This window comes from Lodderomyces beijingensis (genome assembly GCF_963989305.1).
Source record: "Lodderomyces beijingensis strain CBS 14171 genome assembly, chromosome: 7".
In the NCBI taxonomy this organism is placed as follows: domain Eukaryota; kingdom Fungi; phylum Ascomycota; class Pichiomycetes; order Serinales; family Debaryomycetaceae; genus Lodderomyces; species Lodderomyces beijingensis.
In genome coordinates this window covers 826,991-849,774 of record NC_089976.1, presented here as the reverse complement: position 1 = coordinate 849,774, position 22,784 = coordinate 826,991, and the positions used below count along the sequence as shown (strand labels likewise).

At 45.4% G+C, this 22,784-nt stretch overlaps 7 protein-coding genes across 7 annotated transcripts; 3 read left to right on the top strand and 4 right to left on the bottom strand. All coding sequences in view use genetic code 12, as the record gives it.

Moving 5' to 3' along the window:
• Positions 1–269: 269 nt before the first annotated feature.
• On the top strand, positions 270–1,325 carry LODBEIA_P56400 (uncharacterized protein; the record flags this gene model as incomplete). The annotated part of the gene is made up of 1 exon (XM_066975995.1): positions 270–1,325. One exon carries the CDS (start codon positions 270–272, stop codon positions 1,323–1,325), a length of 1,056 nt encoding a protein of 351 aa, XP_066832578.1.
• A 1,636-nt stretch (positions 1,326–2,961) lies between these two features.
• LODBEIA_P56390 (uncharacterized protein) lies at positions 2,962–6,525 on the bottom strand (the record flags this gene model as incomplete). Its single annotated transcript, XM_066975993.1, has 1 exon — positions 2,962–6,525. One exon carries the CDS (start codon positions 6,523–6,525, stop codon positions 2,962–2,964), a length of 3,564 nt encoding a protein of 1,187 aa, XP_066832577.1.
• Positions 6,526–7,251: 726 nt separating this feature from the next.
• Positions 7,252–11,676, bottom strand: LODBEIA_P56380 (uncharacterized protein; the record flags this gene model as incomplete). The annotated part of the gene is made up of 1 exon (XM_066975992.1): positions 7,252–11,676. The coding sequence occupies one exon, from the start codon at positions 11,674–11,676 to the stop codon at positions 7,252–7,254; it is 4,425 nt and encodes a 1,474-aa protein (XP_066832576.1).
• Positions 11,677–14,013: 2,337 nt separating this feature from the next.
• Positions 14,014–17,541, top strand: LODBEIA_P56370 (uncharacterized protein; the record flags this gene model as incomplete). Its single annotated transcript, XM_066975991.1, has 1 exon — positions 14,014–17,541. The coding sequence occupies one exon, from the start codon at positions 14,014–14,016 to the stop codon at positions 17,539–17,541; it is 3,528 nt and encodes a 1,175-aa protein (XP_066832575.1).
• A 44-nt stretch (positions 17,542–17,585) lies between these two features.
• LODBEIA_P56360 (uncharacterized protein) lies at positions 17,586–19,229 on the bottom strand (the record flags this gene model as incomplete). Its single annotated transcript, XM_066975990.1, has 1 exon — positions 17,586–19,229. The coding sequence occupies one exon, from the start codon at positions 19,227–19,229 to the stop codon at positions 17,586–17,588; it is 1,644 nt and encodes a 547-aa protein (XP_066832574.1).
• An 830-nt stretch (positions 19,230–20,059) lies between these two features.
• LODBEIA_P56350 (uncharacterized protein) lies at positions 20,060–20,572 on the top strand (the record flags this gene model as incomplete). Its single annotated transcript, XM_066975989.1, has 1 exon — positions 20,060–20,572. The coding sequence occupies one exon, from the start codon at positions 20,060–20,062 to the stop codon at positions 20,570–20,572; it is 513 nt and encodes a 170-aa protein (XP_066832573.1).
• Positions 20,573–20,716: 144 nt separating this feature from the next.
• LODBEIA_P56340 (uncharacterized protein) lies at positions 20,717–22,612 on the bottom strand (the record flags this gene model as incomplete). The annotated part of the gene is made up of 1 exon (XM_066975988.1): positions 20,717–22,612. One exon carries the CDS (start codon positions 22,610–22,612, stop codon positions 20,717–20,719), a length of 1,896 nt encoding a protein of 631 aa, XP_066832572.1.
• Between the last annotated feature and the right edge of the window lie 172 nt (positions 22,613–22,784).

The following is a 22,784-nucleotide window of genomic DNA, read 5'->3' as shown; positions in this document are numbered from 1 at the left end:
TTCGAAACATATGTCCTACCCACCAGACGAACTCCAGTCGATGCTAATATCTATATGTCTATATGTGTATGTGTATATATATATACAGTTGAGGTTCCCATCTCGATGACAGTTTGCCAATTTACCAATTCACCCGTTAAGAAGTTTGCCAGATTCAGTCTTCATTGCCAACTAGCACACGGATTTACCCAAACAGTTTTGCAACCTGGCATAGCATTTCTTCCAGGCATATATATATAGCAGCAGCAACATCTTCCACGACAAAGAGTATGGTTTCGTCGCTCGATTTGCAGGCATTGAACATCTTTCTTAATGGCCCCATTACCCATGACATGATCCACAAGTTGGTTGTCGCTACTTTGCAGGTGATTCCTTGTAAAGACACCAAGTCGCAGACTTACACTACTACCAACAACACCGTCAAGCAATTGCCCTCGTTGATGACCTTTTTGACGAAGTTGATCAAGTACACCAATGTCTACACAGGCACCTTGATGGCCACCTTGGTGTTTTTGCAAAAGTTGAAGGACAAGTTGCCTCAGAACGCCCAGGGTCTACCCTGCACACGACACAGAATCTTGTTGAGCTGCTTGATCTTGTCGAGCAAGTTCCACAACGACTCGAGCCCCAAGAATAAGCACTGGGCCAAGTACACCGACGGCCTTTTCAACGTCAAGGACATTAACCTCATGGAGAGACAATTGATTTATTTATTGAACTGGGACTTGAGAGTCGACAACGAGGAAATGTGCCATTTGCTCGGCTCCTTTTTGGACCCCATCAAGTCGCAAATCATCAAGAGCGAAAAACTCAAGCTCTGGAGAAAACAGCAACAGCAGCAACAACAGCAACAATTGCTCGAGCAAGAAGCGCAAAAGAAGGCCAACCTCCTCCACTTGAAGCCCGTTTCACCCACTACTGCATCTTCAATTTATCCATCGCCCACCTCATCAAGACCTAATTCTTGCAGCCCCCACCAACAACAACAAACACTCAACATTAACCAGAAACCACAGCAGCAAATCAACCAATTTGTGCACTACAGACAAGACTCAACAAGCTCTATCTCTTCCGTGTCGACAACAAATTCTCAAACGGACGCGTCCATCTTTAGCAGTTCAAGCCAGAGATCTTCCGTTTCATCGTCTACTTCAACCAATTCCATCCCCATGATTATGGAAACTAAGCCACAACCACCACCACCGGCACACACTTTAACCATGGTGGACCCCATCATTGAATTCACTGCGATGAAGGAAGAGATTGAATTGAACAATTTGTTGAAGAAGTTTGGCAGCAGCAACCTCAATCTCAACCGAGTCTAACCTCACCACCCAAAAAATTTAAAGGGGTCGCCCGTCACGTGCACTACGATATTTACCGGAGATTGAGCAAGAGAAAAGATGAAAAATGCTGGTCATTTGTTCTTCCCATGGCTCCCACTCTCACCCAACCTCCCCCCAATTGTTTTTTTTAATCTTCTACTGCTTGTCTGGTTTTTGGCTTGTGTTAAGAACTCCTACTAGTTAGTTGTTTAATTTTTCAGTTCGTTTTGATAGTTTTCAGCTTGGTTTTACGAAATTTTTTTTATGTTAGTGTTGATAGAGATTTTATAAATAAAAAAAAACAATAAGTTTGAAATAATATCTACATATCTAACCGAATTGTAATAGGTATTTTTCCTAGCCGCATATATATAAGATGAATGAATGATGGATAATAAAAAGGTGACAATTTTTGCTCTCGTGTGCAGAGATGCTGGATCTATAGTCTAAATAGAGTCAGTCACTAGCCTCTTTCTTCCCTCATCGCCTCTCCTCAAAATTATATCAGTGGCTGCGAAAATTTCTTGTTGGAAATAAGGGACTGCAAAACACCCCAGTATCCCAAATTCCGCAAAATTTACAACAAACCAAGACTTTTCCATGGGTTTGTTCCCACCCTCCGACGTGTTTCGCCGTGGATGAGACACAGAGACGCATACTACATACCAACACCTCGCTGACATCCGCACTACTCCAAAAAACATCACCGGAATCCACCCTTGAACAAGCATCCAACCCCCATCTTCACCTCAAACTGCCTGACACATACACATATATCAAGAGAATGACTGTTCTCGTATTTCAGATACAACAGAGAGAAGAAAAAAAATGACACCTTGATCATGCCTGCCTAGCAAAGGGGGGGAGACCAAGACGCAAGGTGGGGATGGTGCCTTCCACATGGCACCATCATCAGATACATGATACACTCGAGCGTAAATCGCATCGAACTTTCGCGTATATAATTACCGGAGCTGAAAAAAAGAGCGAAAATGAAATTATTTTTCCATCTGGCTCGTGTGTTGAGAGAGGCTTTACTCAATAGAGTTTTGTGAGTGCATACCCGGGGAAGATGATGAAAATGGGAAACCCCGTTTGGGTTTGGGTCCGGATGCTGACGCATTGGGCGGCTTTCTCGGATAGGTTTCTGTATATGGGTGTGATTTTTTTTTCTTTTCCTATTTCTCGGTGAACGGCGTTTTATTGGTTGGATTGAATCACGAATACCAGGCTTCAGCCTCCATCTGTTATGTTTGGTTTGCGTGAGTTAGATGTCATTGATTTTGCGTCGATGCAGCGTGATGGAAAGGCAAAGCTGACATCTGCCACTTGTATGGTGAAGGAAGGGAGAGGTCATGGGATAGTTGTAGGAGGTCTAAACCTAATGGCGTTTTCATCTGGGTCTACGATTTCTAAATTTGGAATAGCGATGGTGATAGATATCACAAGGCTAGCGTCGAGTCTGAATGGACTCACGTTATGGCCCGAACCCGTCAAGACCAGATGCTCCCTCCCGTGTTTGTCAGATTTTGATTATTTGAACATCCCGCCTTTTTTTTTATTTTTTTTTCTTTAGGCGGCGGATTTTGCAACCAGTCAAAGGGGGTAGAGCAATCACCGAAGCGCACCTCATCATCTATTGATTGTTACTTAATCCCAACATTTCTTCAAGAGACAAAGCATTGAATAAATCAAACTCATTCCACGTGCGCCAAGTCTTCATCTCTCCACCACCACCAGCTGGCTCATTCCTGCCGCTAGCTGGCGTTGCGCCCGCATGTACTACATCCGGCGGTGCACTCACCACCTGCGGAGACAAGCCACTCTGATAAACGGGAGTCACGACAGACGGCGGCAAAGATGCAAATTGCGCTCCAAACAAATTGGCATTGTCGACATTGGCCGACGACGCAAGCCCGCCCGTCGAAGGGTCAGTCTTCATCTTCATCGCTATCCAGAGATTATCAATCTCGTCGTTGTTGAGAAATTTGAAATCGTCGATATCCGACCATGATTCATTCGACAAGGGGTTCGCTAATACGGGCACCGTATCCTCGTTTCCAAAGACCGACGTGTTGGAAGTTTGAGTATGCGTCGATGGGTGGTCTAGTACGCCTGGTTTGTTCAAATGATTATCGAGGACTACCTTCAAATCAGCTTGCGCTCGCGTTGGCGGTTGTAGTAGGGCAGTTTCTTCGTGTGGTTGTTGTTTATCGTTGGCGTGGTGCTTTTCGTTGGGACAATGGTTATTCTTACCGCATATAAGATCCACCGCTTCTAGATTGTCGCCCACCTTAAACTTGGAATAGTTTTTCAAACTCGTCTCACAAATCAAACTGAGCTCACCCAACTCTTCATCGCTGCACGGCAAGAACGAAACCAATTTATCCTTGGCAATGTTTTTGTAATAATCATCTTTCAAGATGATATTCTTCATGATAAAAGTGTGGGCTTTGGTTACCCTCCACGCGTAGTAATACCGCTGACTCAACCTCGACATGGCCAGAAGGCAAATCTCGGACATTTTCTGCACCAATTTACTCATCTTGACGAGTTTAGCGTATCGTAGTCTATAGTTGGGGTCATTTTGCAACCCGAAATTATGTTGAATGTCATTTTGCTTCAACAAAAACACCGCCGTGTTTAACCGTAGTAAAATGGCAAAATTCACTAGCGAAAGCTTGTGGACCATCGACAACACAGTCGGGTTCAAGATCATATCTGTCGCAATACCCGTTCCAAAATTCTTGGCTCCGTCCAAGAGCAACTTGAAAATCGCGGGGAAAAACTCTCCATAACAAACAGCCATAATCTTTTTGAAATAAAACAAAGCTAACCGATTCACGGTGGTGTCCGATGACTTCTGCAACTGGTTTTCATAGTGCAAGTATAAGTGGAAAAACGTCACGTTCAAAAACATCTTCATGTTGATGTAGTTTTTGCACTTCATAACTTTTGAAAACGGGTACTGGTCCCTGTTTGGGTCAAAGGGGACCAAAAAATCATTCAACACGCCATAGTTGTCCTTTAAAAATACTTCAAACTCGGTAATGCAACCAGTTAATTTCTTTAACTGCACTCGATGCTTTAAATCCAAACAGTTTTCCAATATCGCTAGGAGCTTATCGTGGTATTTTTCGAAATATGCAAATGCCGCAATCACGTGTTTCTCCATCTTGACATCCAAAATGTTCTCGTTGCCCCGCTGGTAAAACGGCAACTTTGTATCGTACATCCGATCATGAATAACCAATGGGTTCCCGTATTGGTAACCCTGGATCAAGTCAAAGATAATGGTGAAGAACCAAATTTTCCGATACAAGTTGTGCAATTTAGGGTCCTGGTCGCAATCCGGTAAGAAATCTGCATCTCGATTGAGACCAACTCCGATTGCCATTTGGATAGTCAACCCGTTGTGCACTTGCGAGTCTCCGCCATCGGTACCGTCGCCATCCTCAGGCGAAAACATGTGGAACATCTTTAACAAAAAAGTGCTTTGTAGCACGATTAAAGAAGTTCTGCGGTACAAGTCGAATTGATCGAGACAAAGCTCTGCCATGGCCATAACTTTGGCGTCGACGGGATTTTGCAATAAATAACTCAAATCATCTACATCTTTGGCACATTTTTCCAGATTTCCACCAGCTGTGCTTGCATTTTCGGTGGTCCTTTTGTTCATGTTTGCTTCGTTGATACCGCATCTGTTTGAAATGAGCGAGATGTAGTTCAATCTCAAGATGATGAGTAAAGCTGATAAAAAGGCAAAATCCAATCTTTTTTCAATCTTTAATTCAACCTCGTCGTCGTTGAACTCTTTTTTACCAATCAATTTCTCAATCTCTTGTGTGAAGTTGGATTCATCCAAAATCGGCATATAGGGGTAAATGTATTTGAAAAAATAATCAATCGAAAGCCAAATGACTTTTTGCTTGGGCAAGACTTTCAGGACGCACTCAATCAACTTGAGCTCCTCTTCGATTTTGCCTCGACGATGCGGATCAATATGATCCAAAGAGTAGGGTGGTGGTGGGGGCTGTTGCTGCAGCAGCAGTGGCGACTGCAAGGAACTTTGTTTCTCCAGATGAATCGCATGTTGCGAGTCCTCCTTCGTCTCTAAATGAGCTTTCCTTTTCAAATAAATCCGCCTTCCTCTGTCGTCGCAAAGATTCGCCACCCCGTTACCCGCTTCATCCCCCGTCAAACCCAAACCCAGACATCCTCTTCTCGAATTCAGCTGCTTGAAATTTGTCCTTACATTACCATACAATCGCACGTCATTGAACCCTTGCTCATCGAGCGTTTTCTCGCGAAACTCGTCATCGTTCAGATGACACGCGCCCCCGCCCCCGTCTCTCACTTGATCTTCATGGTTTGCGCCAGGTGAATCCTTGTCGGTTACACTCGCAGGTATCCTGGAATACCGCGGGGTTTCGTCAATGACACGTTTGTTCTCCGACCGGAGCTTTTGGAGGTATTTCCAAGTATTGTTCATGGCGGGGTCCCTTTTGAGGATAGAGAGCCATGAAAAGGGGCCATGGTTCATCCTTCGCGAGAGGTCCCTTTCGTGCACTGCAGAATAGCCTTCGTAAAAGCTGATGGTCTCGTTTCTGCCTTCATGGTAGGGGTTTATGCCGACAAATGTGGGATTTTTCGACCGTCCAAATGCACCGGAAACTTGCCGACGTGACAATATCTCACCTGCACCATCATCATCATCATCATCATCGTCGTCATTGTAGGAGTCCACCGGTTTCTCTAATCGCGCACCATCGTGCTTAATATGCGCCTCAATCTCCCTCAACTTAGCCCGAAGCAGACTCAACTGCTCCTTCAACGACGCCTCCACGCCATCATCATCATCATCATCATCATCACCGTGGCCTTTCCGCAGATAACCACCGCCCGTCGATGTTTCCTTCTTGCTCAACGTAAGCCGTTTCCTCTTCAAAGGCCGATCACCAACGGCACTCGGCGCGCTCACGGTATTCACAAAACGATGCACGCCGAACGACTCATCCTGTTCAGCTTGGGTCCACACGGGAGTCTGGTATTTGCACTCGACGCCGCGCTTGACGCACTGGTCGCACGGCGTGCCTCGTGAACACTTGGATTTCTTGATGCGGCACGGCACGCAACTAAGGGAAATTCTGTGTCTTTTCTGTTTCCTTGGTTCTTGCGATGCCTGGAATGCTGTGTTCATAATCAAAATATTCCTTTATCTAGCTGTTTGAGCGAGTCTGGGGTGAATTGGTTGTGGATGGTTCTTGGTGGGTAAAATGAACAACCAGCGGTATCTATGTATATATCTTGATGAAAGAACAAGCGTTGCCGCGAGTCCGCCCTTTCTCCAGTAAAAATTGAAAAGTAGAAGTAATGCTGGAGTCCTAGATACCTACTTTACAGCATCGGGTAAAGTAAAAACTTGTTCTTGACGGAGTGGGTCTTTTTTGACTGTATTTAAGTTTTCTGCACTGTTTTCAACTTGTCGTTTGGATGGTGAAATGTGTTTTCGGAGTAAGTGCCAAATTAGGAAATCACTAACGCCAACAAAATATTGATAGAAGACAATCCACATGGCGAAATTGGCTCCATGCGTTACGAGAGTGCCACATCGCTCAACTTACAGGGGTAGTTGGGAAAACATTGATCGATTGATGAAAGAGTAAGCATCGCCGTGTTTGGGAATTTGAACAGACAATCTTACAGCTCATTTCAGTGGATAAAATTGTTCATTATTACAGGATAAATGTTACATATTAAAGATCATATCGTTCTTGAAGGTAAAAAAAAAAAAAAACTTCATCGTGCTTTCAGCAAGGGTTCTTATTCTTTTCTTTTCTCTTTTTTATTAATTCCTTGATAGCATCGTCTTTTTATCATTTGTTTTTTTGTTTTTTTGTTTTTGTTTCGTTTTTTACGTTGTCTATCAATTCGACGATGAGGCCGCTTGGAAAAGTTCTTGGTCAAAGTCACCATAAATATTGAACAACCGGATCAAATCGTCAGTACAAGCAACAGGGTCAATCGCGTCGTCTCTCAAATTGTTCAAATTGCTGAAAATCTTCAGATCATCGAAAAGAGACATCATCCTCAGTCCGCCCGGTGACGAGCCGCTCGTGGTGAACATACCCAACTCGTCATCTTTGAAGTTGGACAAGTCAAACTCGCCGTTATTCTCCATATTGAACGCATCAAGCTTATCGTGAACCTCATCGTCGTTATCGTCAATGTGGATCCCCTTGGCGCGCAACCTCTCCTTCTTCAATCTTCGCTGCTCCTCTTTGGCATTGCGGAACTCGCCACAGAGTCGACACAAGTGCTGGAGCTCTGCAATGCTGAAAAACTCAATCATGTTGGTGCCGCGGTGGAAAAACAGCTGGTCGTTGACGGCTTTTTCGAAAAAGACATCGGGGTTCTCCATGCATTGGCGGAGCACAATATAGGTCATGATGTGGATCCGATAGCTGTTGATGTATGTTCTCGACAATTTTTTAAAGTTGCCCACAAACAACTCGGCTTCTATAAGGACAAGCGTGAACAATGTGTCCATGACTTCTAGCCGCGGGATAAAGCTTGGTTCTTTAAACACTTTGAAGGACAAGTCTTTCTTTTGATGCAACAATCTCACAAAAAAAGAAGTTAAAAAGGAGTGGGTCTTGATCATGTGTCTTTCATTCGACGAGGTCAAAATGTAATCGTAGTTTTTCCCAAACAACTCAACTGAATTGTCCAACACATAGGACATGATGTAGACTAGTTGCACAACGCTCTTGATGTAGATCTTGAACAATTCTATCCCGGCATTCATCGAGGGTGTCCGAGACTCGTTGTACTCATTCTCGTAATGCATCGCAATCATGTAGTACATCCCGGAAAGATTTGTTCTCAACTGAATAAACAAGCAGTAGTTCATCACCTTGAGGAAGTTTTCCTCATGTTCTGCACTGCCTGCTTCCCAATCTCGACCATCGTTCCTCACATTGGCGGGCTTGCAAATAACGGTCTTGAAGAAATCCTTTCCGAAAAACTCAAAAAAATTCTTTTCGAGATTATTTGTGTCTGCCAATATCTCGACAATTCGGGGCTTCTCGTGGACATTGTTGATCTTGTTGCACAATTGACGATATATTTTGCAAATTTGAATATAGTTGTTGATTAACTCGTTCAACTGGCCCGACTGGTCGTTGGACTCATAAGGTGCTTGTACATCGCTTACGTCCAAACTCATCAAATTCAAATTGGTTCCATTGTGCAAAGCACTCACTGCATCAGTACAGACGAGGTAATGCCATAGATATCTCCAAGACTTGATCATGGCCGAGTTTTTCGAAATTGCCTCGTGGGCGATATACGACGTTGGGTCCCGGTTCAAACCAATCAGCAAAGCATGTCTCATTGTGATGCCCAAGAGCGTTTGCGAGTCAGCACCACAGATCCCGTGGCCATCGTCATGCGCATTCTCTTTGTAGAAATAATACAAGGTCAAAAACTGAACAATTTTAAAAGACGATTTCGCGGCGGTTAAGCTGTCGTTGATGCATAGATTGATGGCCCTGGTAAACTCCTGCGAGGTGATTTTCTCCATGTCTTCAATGATGGAGATTTCCTCGGCGGAGTAATCATTGTATACATTGTCATTGTGGACAAAGCTCATGAAGCCCAACTTGGTGATGAGAAGGAATATGCCAACCGATTTCAAGTCATTATCGTTTTTGATTTTCAAGTTTCTCCATTTATCGTGACTGAAGGAAGGGAAGCTTTTGAATATTCTATTGACTTCAACAATGAATTTATTCTCATCGATAATCGGAATGAAGGGGGCAACGTATTTGAAAAACCGGCAAAATAATTTAAATGAATTGTTCTGGTTGGGCAATACTTCAATCATGTTTTTTTCTATAAAAGCGTAGTATTCCTTTTTCGCGTGCTTGCTGGCGTAAAACAATTCCAAAGAAGGCAAGCTCGAACCGGAGATACTCTTTGAGCTGTTCATGTTGCTGCTGTTAAGGTTGTTCAAGTTGTTCAAGTTGTTCAAATTATTGTTCAGGTTATTGTTGTTGTCGTTATTGAGCGAACCCGAAACAGCCCACGCAGCTGGTGAGTGATCATCCAATGGAGAAGCAACGTTGGGAATGTTAAGATGCTGTCTCTTGGTCTCGGCAGTAGTGTCTTTCTTGCAAGCAGGATGCTGCCCATTATAGTTTTCCACCACTATTGAGTCGCTCGAAGTGCTCATTGCCATTGAAGTAACATCGGTCTTGCCAAAACCTGCCCCGGCACCACCACCAACTGCATTGGCCTTATGTTTTTTCGCAAACGGCGACATTCCTGCCTCGCTAGGCTTTGAGGATTTAATCGACGAGCCAGCAGAGTTTCTTCTCTTCTTGTCGAGATCATTGGTGATAAACTTCGTCATCTCTCCGGTGCGAAATAAATGCACTGTAAAGTTCCTCAATATGGTTATGAAGGGATCGCATTTGGTTAAACCAACGTAAGAAAGTACCCCTTGAAGCTGGGTGGTGTGGCCCTCGACGCTGATGGCGTTGCTAGCATTGGCAAAGACTTTGATTCTGTCATCGGGACTCACTTGCAACGAAGAGTTTGGGCCAAGCGGGATGGAGACCAAGGGGTTGGAGCCGAGCGAGTGATCCTGGTTGTTCGAGTTCGAGTTCGAGTTTGAGGCCAATCCCGCTCCCGTGCCTGTGCCTGTGCCTGTGCCTTTCGCTGTCCCAGTGCCAGGACTGGTGCCCGTTCCAGAACACACAGAAGCAGACGTGTTGACATTCGCTGCGCTTGCTCCACTTCCAGGTGAGCAGCCTGAACCGATTGAGCCTGGCGATTTTCCAAGCGCATGGACAGCATGACTCGAGCCTTGGCCGAGACCGCCCCGTGGCATGAATCCATTTGAGACAGAAGGCGCAAAGTTTTCCGACGGCATTGACTTTAGCCTATTTATTGGGGACACCAGGTGGTTGCCTCCTAAGGGTGATGGGTGCTGCGACATAAAGTTCGTCGATGGCGACGGGATACCGACTTTATGGAGCATTCGCGAAGCAGCAAGTTCAGATTGTTCGTTATATTTTTTCGTCTCCACAGAGTGATTATTTGAAATTTCATTGATTGGTGGACCTGATGGTGGCTGCGGTAAAGGCAATGTTGAGGAGTTGCTTGAAATTTGCTCACCTGCTTTTACAATGGGTGAGTTGTTTGGTTTAATTGAGCTGGAGAAGCTCAATTTTCCATCAAGGTTGCTGCTTCCTGAAAACGGTGGAGTTGGAGCTGGAGCTGGCAATTGCGGCGGCATTTTTTGAAAAGAATTTCTCAAATTGTTGCTATTGTTGCTGCTTTCCTCGCCATTACTAGTGTTATTATTAGGATGACTATGATGATGATGATGATGATGATGAACGGGCGAATGCGCATGCGGCGGCGGTGATGGTTGTGAAGTAAAATGGGGACTTTGAACTAGAGGAGGAGGATAAAGCGCTAACGGCAGTTGTTGCAGGTAGGGGATAGATGGTGGGTGTGGCAAGTGGTTTGCTGGGTCAGATGAGAACGGTGACTGCGGTATTTGGTTATACATCGGTACTGGACGCGGTGGATGTTGGATTATAGTGCCATTATGCTGCAAGTTATTGTTTGGGTAGGGAAACGGTGGGAAAGTGTTAGCATTAGCATTTGCACCGGAGTTGATGGGCATGGGCTGAGGAGGGTAATTTACGTGCGGATCTGGTGGATAATTGTACTCGTCACCATGAGAAGGCTGCAGTGGCTGAAACGATCGCGCAGGGCTTTCGTAAACACACAAATGGGCAAGGGACTTTTTCAAGCAGGAGCCGCAAACGGGACGACGACGGTCGCACTTGTTCTTTCTTCTTCGGCAAACCGAGCACAGCGTGGGGATTCGTTGTCTGGTCCTAAACGGTTTTTGGGTAGGATTAGCGGAACCTGGAGCTGGCCGTGAAGCTGAAGATGGAGGTGGTCTGGCCCCTGGCTCGGCCTCGTTCAACGGGTTTGCATTTTCCTCTTGACCCAAATTTGAGAGGGGGTGGCCCTCTGCGCCAGCTGGCGCGTAAGCCAGCTCTTGCGCTGCATTCCTGTCTGGAAATGGTAGATGGCCATGACTTTGGTTTGGCGCCGACGTCAGGTCTCTTGCATCCTTTGTGTTTCCCTGTCGGATGTTTGACTGTTCAAAGTGTCCTGCCCGATTTTGATCCGAGGGATGATTGTGATTGTGATTCTCCTTGTACGGGTCATTAGAGGCTACTTCCTGTGGAGCACGCCCCAGAATCAGTTGATTCTGTTCCATAATATTCTTGCCATCGTTTCCCACGTTTCCTCTAGAGTCCATGGTACAAAGGAAATAGGAGGAGGCGGTAAGCTTTGTTCCGGGAAGAAAAGACAGTTGCAACAATGGAAATGCAAAAACCTCTGTTTCGTATGATAAAAAGAATGTCTGCTGGGCTTGGGGGTGGCGGTTATGGCTCCAATATCGATTTTGACTACAATTGCAAATACAATTCCAGTTTCGATTTCGATTTCGAAGAACGGAGTCTCAGCTTTTAATTTTTTTCTCTACATCCACCACCGCTACTATCACCACCACCAGCACCACCACCAGCACCACCACCACCGCTATTCATACTACCACCGAGTAATATTACATTTACTGCTCGCTGGCGGACAAGGTGGGCGGCGGGAAATAGGTCTTTGCATTCAGTGCTACACTGAGTTGCTGCTGCTCCTGCTAGCGCTGCTAAGTCACTGCAATCTCTCACTAAAAATGTTAGCTACGTGTATATTAGCCAATTCAACGGAGAGGCATGACGAACTGAGGTGATTTCAAAATACCGCCCGTGCCATCGCTACAACTAGTACTGATCGTCCTACTGTTAGTAGTGCTGTTTAGATGACATTTTTTCCTCTAAAATCGAGTTTTGTTGTTTCCTTTTCTTCTAAAGAATGGTTTAAAACAGGGTGCATTGTTGGGACTGGAGGAAGAAACATCCGTTCAGCTAGCCCCCCAAAAGTAGGAAAATCCCCAAAAACGTTTATCAAATTATAGACGGAGAGGGGAAGGGGCGGAACGAAAGGGGATGGCACGGATGTTGTTGATAGGGCAAGGTACGGACGGCTTCTCTCGATACCTCTGAGACAGAGAGTTGAAAAGCCGTCAAGCCACACCAGCCGTGGCCAAAGAAGAGTTTACTTTTTCTTTGCTTTTTTTTGTAGTTGACGTCGACGTCTTGTGGCCGAGTGGGGGGGGGATGTTGGGTCGGCTTAGATTGCAAAGCGAGCTCTAGAAGTGAAGAAAGCCCACATGTGTAAACTCTAGCTGAAAAAGAAATGGCATCATTCTTGGGGAGACGCAGAATGAGTGGACAAATGAATGAATAAGTGAACTTGAGCCATCAAGTTCAGTTTTCTTGAGTTCACTGTGGCTAGTTTGAACGATGAAACTACCACCAGCAGGCAGAAAGGCAGCCTGGTCGCTAGAAGGGGAGGGGGGGGGGGGGGGACAAAGCAATTAAAGTCCGCCGGTGCAAGATCAATCTTGACCATGTTTTGAACAAAGACAAGCAAGCACCCTGAAATAAATGCAAGAAAGACAAAGGCAATGCAAGCAAGAAAGAAAGAAAGAAAACTACTAGGGCCAGAGGGCATCTTCAACCGCGCTGCTCAAGAGCCCCCCCTCCTTCCATGTTCAACAGCAGGCTTCTCATAATCGTCGAAATGTGCGACAAGCTAACCTTTTTGCAAAACGATGTGGTAAGGTTGACGTGAAATTTTTTTTTTGATGCACCATTGTACTTGGATCCACATGAGTCTCACCACTTTTTTTTTTTTGTTTCTTTCTTCCCACTGCTCCTTGAAGTTGGTTTATCCGAGTGTTTTTACTTGTCCTTAGCCGATCGTATCCTCCAGAAATGCCGCTGTTACTGTTGCTGATGCTGGTGCTGCTAAACGAGCCCAATCTATCTTCTCCTATTTTGTGGAGACAAGCCAAGGGGTAAGAGGTTATGAAACTCGCGAAACAGCCATCTCGCCACTCGGCCAAAATACTCTCTCAAAGCATATCGTTCGATGATAGCAAAGCTCAAACCCCCCCTCCTCGCCAAGTCTGGGATAATCTCGGTGGCACGTTCCAAAAGTGCCACTTCCGCCTCTTATTGCTACGTAGCTATCCAAACAACTTGTTTTTGAATTCTGAATACAGCTGGCAACTTCTACACCCCTTGAAAAGACAAAAAAAAGAGTCAATCACCTTCCAGAGCGGTTTCTTCATTCATCAATATCATGATCACTTGATTTTTGTTGATTTTGGCGGCCATTTGGGCGCCGCCGCAGGCCGTGAGGCTCAGGTCTAGGCTAGCGTGCGGCTCAAATCTAGCTTAGAGTTCTGCTACGATTGCCAAAGAATGGCCAATGAAAAGGGATCACTCAGAACACATATCCGGTGACGCTAGCTTGAAGCTGAAGTTGAACCGGGTCCCACTTCTTGCCCTCTACTGTTGGCACGCTCTGGCGAGGAAAACAGCCAGAAACGCAGACGCGTTTGGTGGGAAGAAATATAAAAAAAATGAGAGACGCGACTTTTCGTTTATATATTCATTTTGGAACCATATAGCTCAAGACCAGTGCTGGAGACCACTTTTGGCAACAAGGCAAGAGTATACAGTTCCCTCACATGAGCAGTGACTCCGAAACAAATTCGGATATCGAAAACTTCTCCGATGCTCAAGAGCTAGATGATTTCATCGCCTATAGCGAAGATGAGGAGGCCGACACCCGGCCTCATGAGACAGGAAAGCAGCAAGAACCGGCCAACATTGACAACAAGATTGATAGCTTTGGCAGCGACGAGGAGCCGCAAGACGATAGGATACGACAGCTCACCACCCTGTTGAAACCAAATGAGTCTCAAGCACAGAAACTATTGAAAGCCCACATTGCTGTCTTGGTTTCCGCCCTCGGCGGTATCGACCACACGTCGGCCGAGGTGCCGGCTCCATATAAACTAGGCCACGATGCCTTGGCGTGCTTAAAAGACATAAAGCGGTGGATCAAAGCTGTCGACGAAAAGCAGAACAATTACGAAGTGGCGCTAGCGTGCGCCGAGAGCGGACTCGTCCAAAATGACTTGATCGTGATTCTATGCCAGTGGGAAAATCAAATGCAACGCAAAGAGGCGGTTCGTAATAAAGTTGCCACAGAAAAGATCATGTTGTCGTGCTTGGAGATCTTGGTCCTTTTAACCTGGCCCGTGGACTATGGCAAGAATCTATCCGAGAACCAAAAATTGCTATTTGGCAACGTTTGCAAATATCACCTTCTCTACAAATACTCCATACTCACCTATAATGACGGACAACTCCTCAAGGCTATTATTCGACTTGCGTTGCCGGTGATTGCAAAATCTCGAATAGACCGAGAACCGCGAGATAACCAAATTCTAAGGTTGGTGATGTTTTTTGTGAGAAACTTGCTCGCAATTGAACCTCCAACCAATTCTGTTTCTTCAAAAACGAGAAGCACTCAAGTGTCTTCTAGTGCTTTACCCGCAGGTGTTTCGCATGATGACATTTCACTTGGTAACATGCTCCGCATATTCAAAAAGAACAAGGTCCTCATGCTACTTTTAACCATTTCAGGCTCGATCAACACCGAATTCGACAAGGATCTCTTTGGCGAGATTTGCTTGGAGTGTGTCTACTTGATTATCAAAGGGTTGGAGTGCAAAGAGATACTTGTTCCCAATCCAGCACCCACGGTTGATACCAGTGCAACCACGCCCTTGGTACCACTCTCAAGCACGGTTGGACTACAATTGCAGGACCTACTTGCCACCGAGGCCAAAAAGAGACAAGCGCAAACCCAAAATATCGCCACAAGACACGGCAAGTTTGGCACCCTCCTATCCATCAGATCCGCCGATCAGAATTCATACGTGGTCTCAGGAGAAGAAGCATTGATAACCGCCAATGGAACATTGGAAAAAATGGACAAGTCAAAGACTTGGAAGCACCAAAATCACTTTAAATATGACTCGGATGAATTCGTCAAGACTAATTCTCCCGTGTACCTCAACAGCCAAGGAAGACACATTCTACAACGATTTATTGACGAGTTCTTATCGGGCGGATGCTTTAACAATTTGATCGAGAGCATGGGGTCGAAATTAACTAGTCAATCCGAGGGTTACTCCACAACGGACGAGCTTACACAAGCAACCTATTTCTTTACCATTGCTTGGTTTTTAAACTACAAACGAGAGCAACACGTTTCCACAGCTTATACTAGTTTAAAGACGTTTGACTTTGGTGCCGTGAGAGCAGCGCTTAGCGAAGTCAATTTTATCTTGATTGTTGCATATTGTCGAGACTCGCACGCTAAAAGGTTGTGGAACTCTTTACACGTTGCTGTGATATGTCTTAAGGAATTGATGCAGATTTCAAATTCAATCTTTGGCAAAAAGAGACCAACAAGTGGAATAGATCGTGACAACGACGATGACGATGATGCCGACTCGCAATACGAAATCGATCGAGAATTGGCAGAAGGCATCATCCGAAAACTATTTTCATTCCAAGACTTCCTCAGCCTTTTGATTTTGATTCCGCAATCAGCACACAAGCACTCGCCCAGGTTCTTGGCCGAATCCATCCGGGTCATCACCATTGTTCTCAAAGCATTCGAGTCTTTTGCCAAGGAGGACTTGCAACTATACGTACAGACCAAGAGAAGGCGAAGCAAAGCCAAAAGAGCGAGAGTAAACGAACTTGACCGAGACAATGAATCCAAGTTGAGAGCAGCTATATATGAGTCCGATGAAGAGTTGGCTCAGGAAAATTTAAAAGAAGTCACTCGAGAAAGAAGGTTGAATTTTCAGGCCACCGAGGTGAGATTTTTCCACCAGGGTATTGTCACAACCTATATTGAGTACCTTTCCCGGTTCGAGGACTTGACACACCAAGATGTCAAGATGTGCTTGAGCTATTTTCACAAACTATTTGTTGTCAGAAAGGACTATAGTGGGTTGTTTAGGCTAGACTTTATGCAGATGCTAGTCAAATTGAAAACACATTTGCCGCAAGGCAGTTCCATTCGAGCTCAAGTGGAGGAGTTTATATACTACTTTATGAAAAAGTTCAAGGCTGCAATTGCGAGGTTCCCCAACGTGCTAGAAATTTTGTTTCCCAGATTTGAAGATTCTCTGTTGAAATGTTATCTCGCAACGGGGGAATTGTATGAACTGGACACTGCAAACTCAAACCGTGAATTCAGCAAACAAAAAGATGGATTCGCTTCTTACACCGGCGCCAACAACGAAGAAGCACAGGACGAGGAGAACGATGGTTTTGATGAAGACATTGCTTTCGAAATAGCCGCAAATCCCAATGCAGTCAATCACGCTTCTCAATTGGACCAGCTTGATGAGTTGGAAAGTCAGTTAAACAGCCATCAAAAGAGGCACTCTCATGTATCATCATCGTCCTCATCATCCTTGGAAAAAGGGAAAGCGCAGAAGAGGAAATCGAAATCGAAATCAAAATCCACGAATAAAAACCGTGAACAGGAAATATACAATGGAGAAGCAGGTCACAGGAGGAGACGCGTGCCAAAGGATTTATTGGAGGATATTCATACATTGAAATCGACAGAGTATATTCATGACTCAGATGACGACTCAGACGATGAAAGAAACGCCGAGTTTTTCGCTAAAGAAGAGAGGTTGAGACAGTTGTTGAGCCAAACGGGAAGCATCACCGATGCCCAAAAATTGGAAGAGTTTAAGAAAGTATGGACCCAGTATTCCAAGATTGGCGGCGCCACCACCGAAAATGTCGTCGCCAACGCGGTGAAAGAAGTATCGTTATTTGTCGATGAAGATGACCGGGATGAACAAGATGCCGAGGAGAGAGTTCCTAATCTTTCTAGTATTCTCGTGCAGAAACATAACTCGCATTCGAGTGCTGCTTCAGATTCATCTTCCGACGATGATGATGACAAGAATGAACACGCACGTGAGGACATGGACAGCCATAGCCAACATTCCTCGGACACTTCTGTGGGATCCGAAACAGGAAAACGTCCAAGAATAGAATCCGAGGATGATGATGATGATGAAGAAGAGGAAAAAGCTGGAGGAATTCACCCATCAGCTCATCCAACGAAAAAAAGATTAGTGATTGAAGATGACGAAGATGATTTCTAAACGCATGCAATCTATTTCCAACTTTTCTAAATCTAAATTATAGTCTAATCAACAACACAATGATCGCTGATATCCTTGTTTTCCATCGCGTCCCGTATAGTCATGCCCGAGGAAATAAACATCACTGCGAATCCGAACGCGATACACGCGATACTAGGCAAAGCTTTGAAGATAGTGAACCTCTTCTTTTCCTTTGCCGTCGCTTGAGCCCAATCAAACTGCAGCCAGGATAACTTGTAGTAGCACATTGGCGGTATGATGTACGCCATCAAGCTCGCGGACGTAGCGCCAATCAACTCCAAAATCATCCCCAAGTTGCACGTGAACAAACTGACGCTCATCGAGGTGAAAACAAGCAACGTGGTAATGGCGAAATGCTGCATTTTGCTCAACTCCAAATCTGATGCACTGGCAGCTCCTTCTCGTATCACTTTCCTCGCCAACAAGATATCTTTCAAGACATCGCGCACAACAAAGATCTCCAAGGGGAACGTGGTCAACATGTTCAATCCAAAACATAGCCTAGCCACGTTGATCCAATTATCATTACTCTTGAAGTTGTTCAAGATGTTGCCCTTGGTCAAATTGCCGAAATTGAGAAAGCCATTCAAGCCCATGATCATACAGAAAATCATCGAGATCAAGCACGATATATGCGTCAACTTGGAGAATTTCGCCAATGTCGCATTACGCATCGACTGATATATAAACATGGTGTTGTGATGGCATACCAAGGCAAAGGAAATCACCGAGATGCCTTGGAAGATATTGTAATTGACAACCCATTCGTAGCTATGGACTGCGCCTCTTTGACTCGGCGAGACGAACGGAGCACGCACCACTGTCAACACCACAATCACAAACATGCCCGCTAATGCAAACGCGGACGCCTTGGCCAACTTTGAAATGTCGCGGTTCAAGCTTAGCGGATACGAGATGCAGCTAGTGAACACCACGATGATCACGTTGCGCTGGAAAAACCAGCCGAATGAACCTTGCGTTACCAGGTTCGGTAAAAATGCCCCTAGCACATGCGGGATGGTGTCACCGATGATAACGCAAAACGCCATGCATCCACCGTAAGCAAACGAGCTGATTGCCAACAAGAGCACAATCTTGCCCCAGAGGCCGAAACAATAGTGCACTGTATCTTGGTACGACTTGGCGCGGTGAGCTAGAATCAGGTTCTTGACAATAAGCCGCAAGGTCCAATCGATCAAGAAAGTGAGGAGGATCATCACTAGGATTCCACCGAGGAAGCCGCTGTTTCTGAAAGCTAGCGGTTGGCCAATTATGCCGGCGCCCAAGATCGAGTTGGTCATGTTCATGAATGCCATTTTCATGTTGGACGTGCCGTCGCTGCCTGACTCTGCTTCTTGTTGCTGTTGTAGCCCGCTTTCGTCGATTTCGACTTCGTAGTCAAAGTTGTTGAGCGTTTCCAACTCAAACTCCTCCTGGCTCGCCTCGTCATCACCACCACCACTACCACCACCACCACCAGCTCGAGTGTATTTGCTTTTTTGCTGTTGCTGTTGTGACAATGAAGGTGCGTAGTCTCGATCTCGAGTGTATAAAGGCTCCGGCAAAAGTGTCGTGCCCGTCTTGACTTGCTCTACCCCGACACTTTCATTTTCGCTCTGAGGAATTGACGAGTACGGCCTCTTTGAAACCGAGGCTGATGGTGCCATGGCTAATGAACTGGATTGAACAATTTTTTTTTTTCAACTGACTTTCTTTTTTTTGTGGCTCTCCTCTTCCTAGACTATACGGAGCTCCTCATGGGCGACTAATATGTCTTGAACAGAAAGTTGGCGTGGGGTTTGATGTGGGGATTAGACGGTGGAACCACAGGTTCTAGCTTCATGTAATTTCTGTAAACCGTCGAGAACGGTGAAAATTTCGCGCCCACAAGGTGGGGGGGTAAAAAGAATATCCCCCGGTGCCAGCCCCCAAGTATTGCCCGAAGAGGACCCTTTCAGGAACATGTGGTTTTCTGCATCTCAGATCTTGCATCGCGATATAAACCTCGAGCTTTTATATGTAGAGGGTGGGATGCAATTGGAATTTTAGAGCTGAGGGAGGGAAACACGCCGTTGAAAACGGATCTTTGATGCTGCTTTGAAGAACGTGCGGTCTCAGCTATCTGGGCCTACACAGCAGGAAATCAAGTGAGATTCAAAAAAAAAGCAGCTTATATATTCTTAGAATCAAAGACATTTTGAAAGCTCTTTTGAGGACCTAAGCTGGACTTCTGCGGAGAATGGGGTAAACATTTCTCCAAAAGCAAGCCGAGTAACTGTCTACTCCAGATCTCAGCAACAAAAAGCCGCCTAATGATCTTGTTCGGCTTCCGCCCCCTAAAGCCCCCTTATTCTTTTTCCGCCTCTCATCCCTTGCGCAGGAAAAAAATCAGACATCGTCATCTCCATCTCCATCTCCAGATCTGCTTATCTTGACCAACACAACACCCACACCATTTCCAAGTAACTATCAGGAAATAACGACATAGATAGACAAAATGGCTCCTCCGGCACATTCAAAACCAAACAGGAAAAGATTCACCGACAGAAAAGAGACAAAAACGGCCGATATCAAGAGAGCATTAACTCATCGGGCTAGATTGAGAAAGAACTATTTCAAGCTTTTGAAAAACGAAGGGCTTGAAGAACACCAGAGGCAAGAAGAAGGAAAAGATGGAGACGGCAGTAGTGATGGTAATGAAGATGATGGAGAAGAAGAGAGTGACGGAACACTGCTAGCTAGAGTGAAACTGAAACTGAGACTGGAAAAACCAAACAAGGCCCAGCCCTTCAATTACGCTGAACGAGCTGCACTAGCTAAACAACGCAAAGCAGAACAAAGGCAAGCTAAATTGGCAACGGTGCAAGAACGGATCAAAAACATTGAAAAACAGCGGCAGATCCGCGAATTGAAGAAACTGCAGTTGAAACAAAAGACCAAATACGGCCAACCGGTCATGGGTCCTCGCATCAATAATCTACTAGAGAAAATCAAAAAGGATAACCAGTGATGAGCATCTATTAATATATATACATATATTTATATAAATATCTAAACAATTTTTTTTATTTCGAAAGACTTTATAATTTGATTCCAAGTCTATATCAAAGTTTCTCCACCTCTACCTCTTCGTCACCTCCCGTCTTTGTCTCGTTCAAAAGAGTGTAGATCTCCATTTCAAGCTCTGCATCTTGAGCGAAAGATCATATATGTACAATTCGGCCAATCTTCCATGATACGAAACCCAGCTAGCAACTCGTCTGAATATCCACACTAACCCCCGGTAGTGGGCATTGATCTTCTCAACGGACTCATCGTAAACCGTCTTGGCGCAGTAGTTAGCCAAGATCAAAAAGGTGCGCTCAGGTCCAAACTCAGCCCCGAGGCTCTCATCGAGATTCCGTGTTAAATCATTAGTTTTCAAGATAAGTAAAATCATTCTCGGCACCGAGCTCAAAATGTCCATCAAGTCTTCCAATACACCGTGATTATCGTTGAGTTCATGTTGAATCTGGTCAACTTCCTCGAGCGACCGCTTCTTTTTCACATTCTTGCTATTCAATATGGCATCGGGTGCGCGACCAGTGATGGCACTAATGAAGATCTTGAATTTCTGCTCGCCTTCAATGCCAGCGAGGATCTTGGCGTATTTTTTCATTTCCGGAATGTTGTTATCCAATACTGCGAGCCAGAAATGGGAATAGTCGCGCTTCATCTGTAGTGGGATGTCCCGATACAACCCGTGATCGTAAAGGATAATTTCGAAATTGTAGCCATCCTTCTTGGGCACGCTCCGGATGGCAAGATTTCCCCCATGGGGGTCACAATGCAAAGCAACCCCGGGACTGAAAATCATATCGTTGAAAACATGAGATAAGCAAACGCTGACTTGAGCCGGGTCAATCTGGTGCTCTTGCAAATACTGCAAGTTATCCAATCGCGAGCCGGAAACGCACTCCATGATCAAGATTCTATTTTCGGCGCGGATAATCTTGGGGATTCGCAAAAATGCAACGTTTCCGAAATGGTGCGCCGTGCGTTGCGAGTTGTCAGCTTCAACTTTGAAATCCAACTCGGTGAATATACTGTTTTGCAATTCGTCTCCAAGCCAAGTCAAGGGATACTCGGGAAAGGCCCTATACATCAAGTCGAAAACCATCTTGGTCATCTCAACGTCAATAGGCACAAACTCCTTTAAGCTCGGATGCTGGACCTTGACGGCAACCTTCTGTCCATTCCCTCTTAATCGAGCCATGTGGACCTGGGCCAAACTTGCAACTCCAATCGGCTCCGGGTCAAACTCGATGAAAATGTCATTTAACTTGACACCCAAGTCGGTTTCAAACATCCTCTCGATCTCAGCTACACTAGACCGAGGACACCTATCCTGGAGCGGGATCATGGTATCCGTCCACTCGCGAGGCAACAAATAAGTCAACGCAGTTAAATGCTGTCCCAACTTGATATATATCCCGCCATTCTTCTCCAATGCCCGAAGAGTAATCTCAGCAGCCTTTTTATGGGTCGTGGATAACGCTTCAGTCCGCTCTTCGTCCGTCAGATAGCTCTTGTCCAAAGTGTCCTTATACAAGGCAAAACATCGAACCATGGCCACCGTGACAATGCCGACTCTTTCAGCTGTAAGAATAGCATGCTTGAAGTTGTCATTGGTGTAGTACAATGCGGCTCCGCCGAGTCCCACACCTAGACCTAAAGCGAATAATTTGGTGTATTTCGATTTCCTCCGTGCTTTGCTTTTGGTTGCTTTTGCTATTGCTGTTGCTTGTGCGGCAGTCGATGCGGGTGCCGATGTGGATGTGGAGCAACATTTGACAGTCTGGGCTCCAGCAAACCGCGGCCGGAGAACATATTGGAGTTGCAAGGACGGCCTCGGCTTGAATACGGGCGCAATAGACCTCCCTAGTCTTATCATCTTGTTTGGCTTTTCTTTGGCAAAGTTGGCGAAGAAGAAAGTGGGTGGTCTCTTGGGCGGAAATTCAGATGCTGCTGTTGAATGCAAAACCACTTCGTTTTGGAAAATTGCTACCATGTGACGGATCCACCCGCCTTGATATACTCGATCATCCCACTTGATACTTCCAATATGGCAATACCTACCCCCAAAGATGATTCTACGTAGAGAGGGGAGGAAGGGAAGGGGAGGGGGAGAAAGAGGGAGACAGTCTGCGTTTAAGTTTTTCAGTTTTCATGGCATCGTCGTG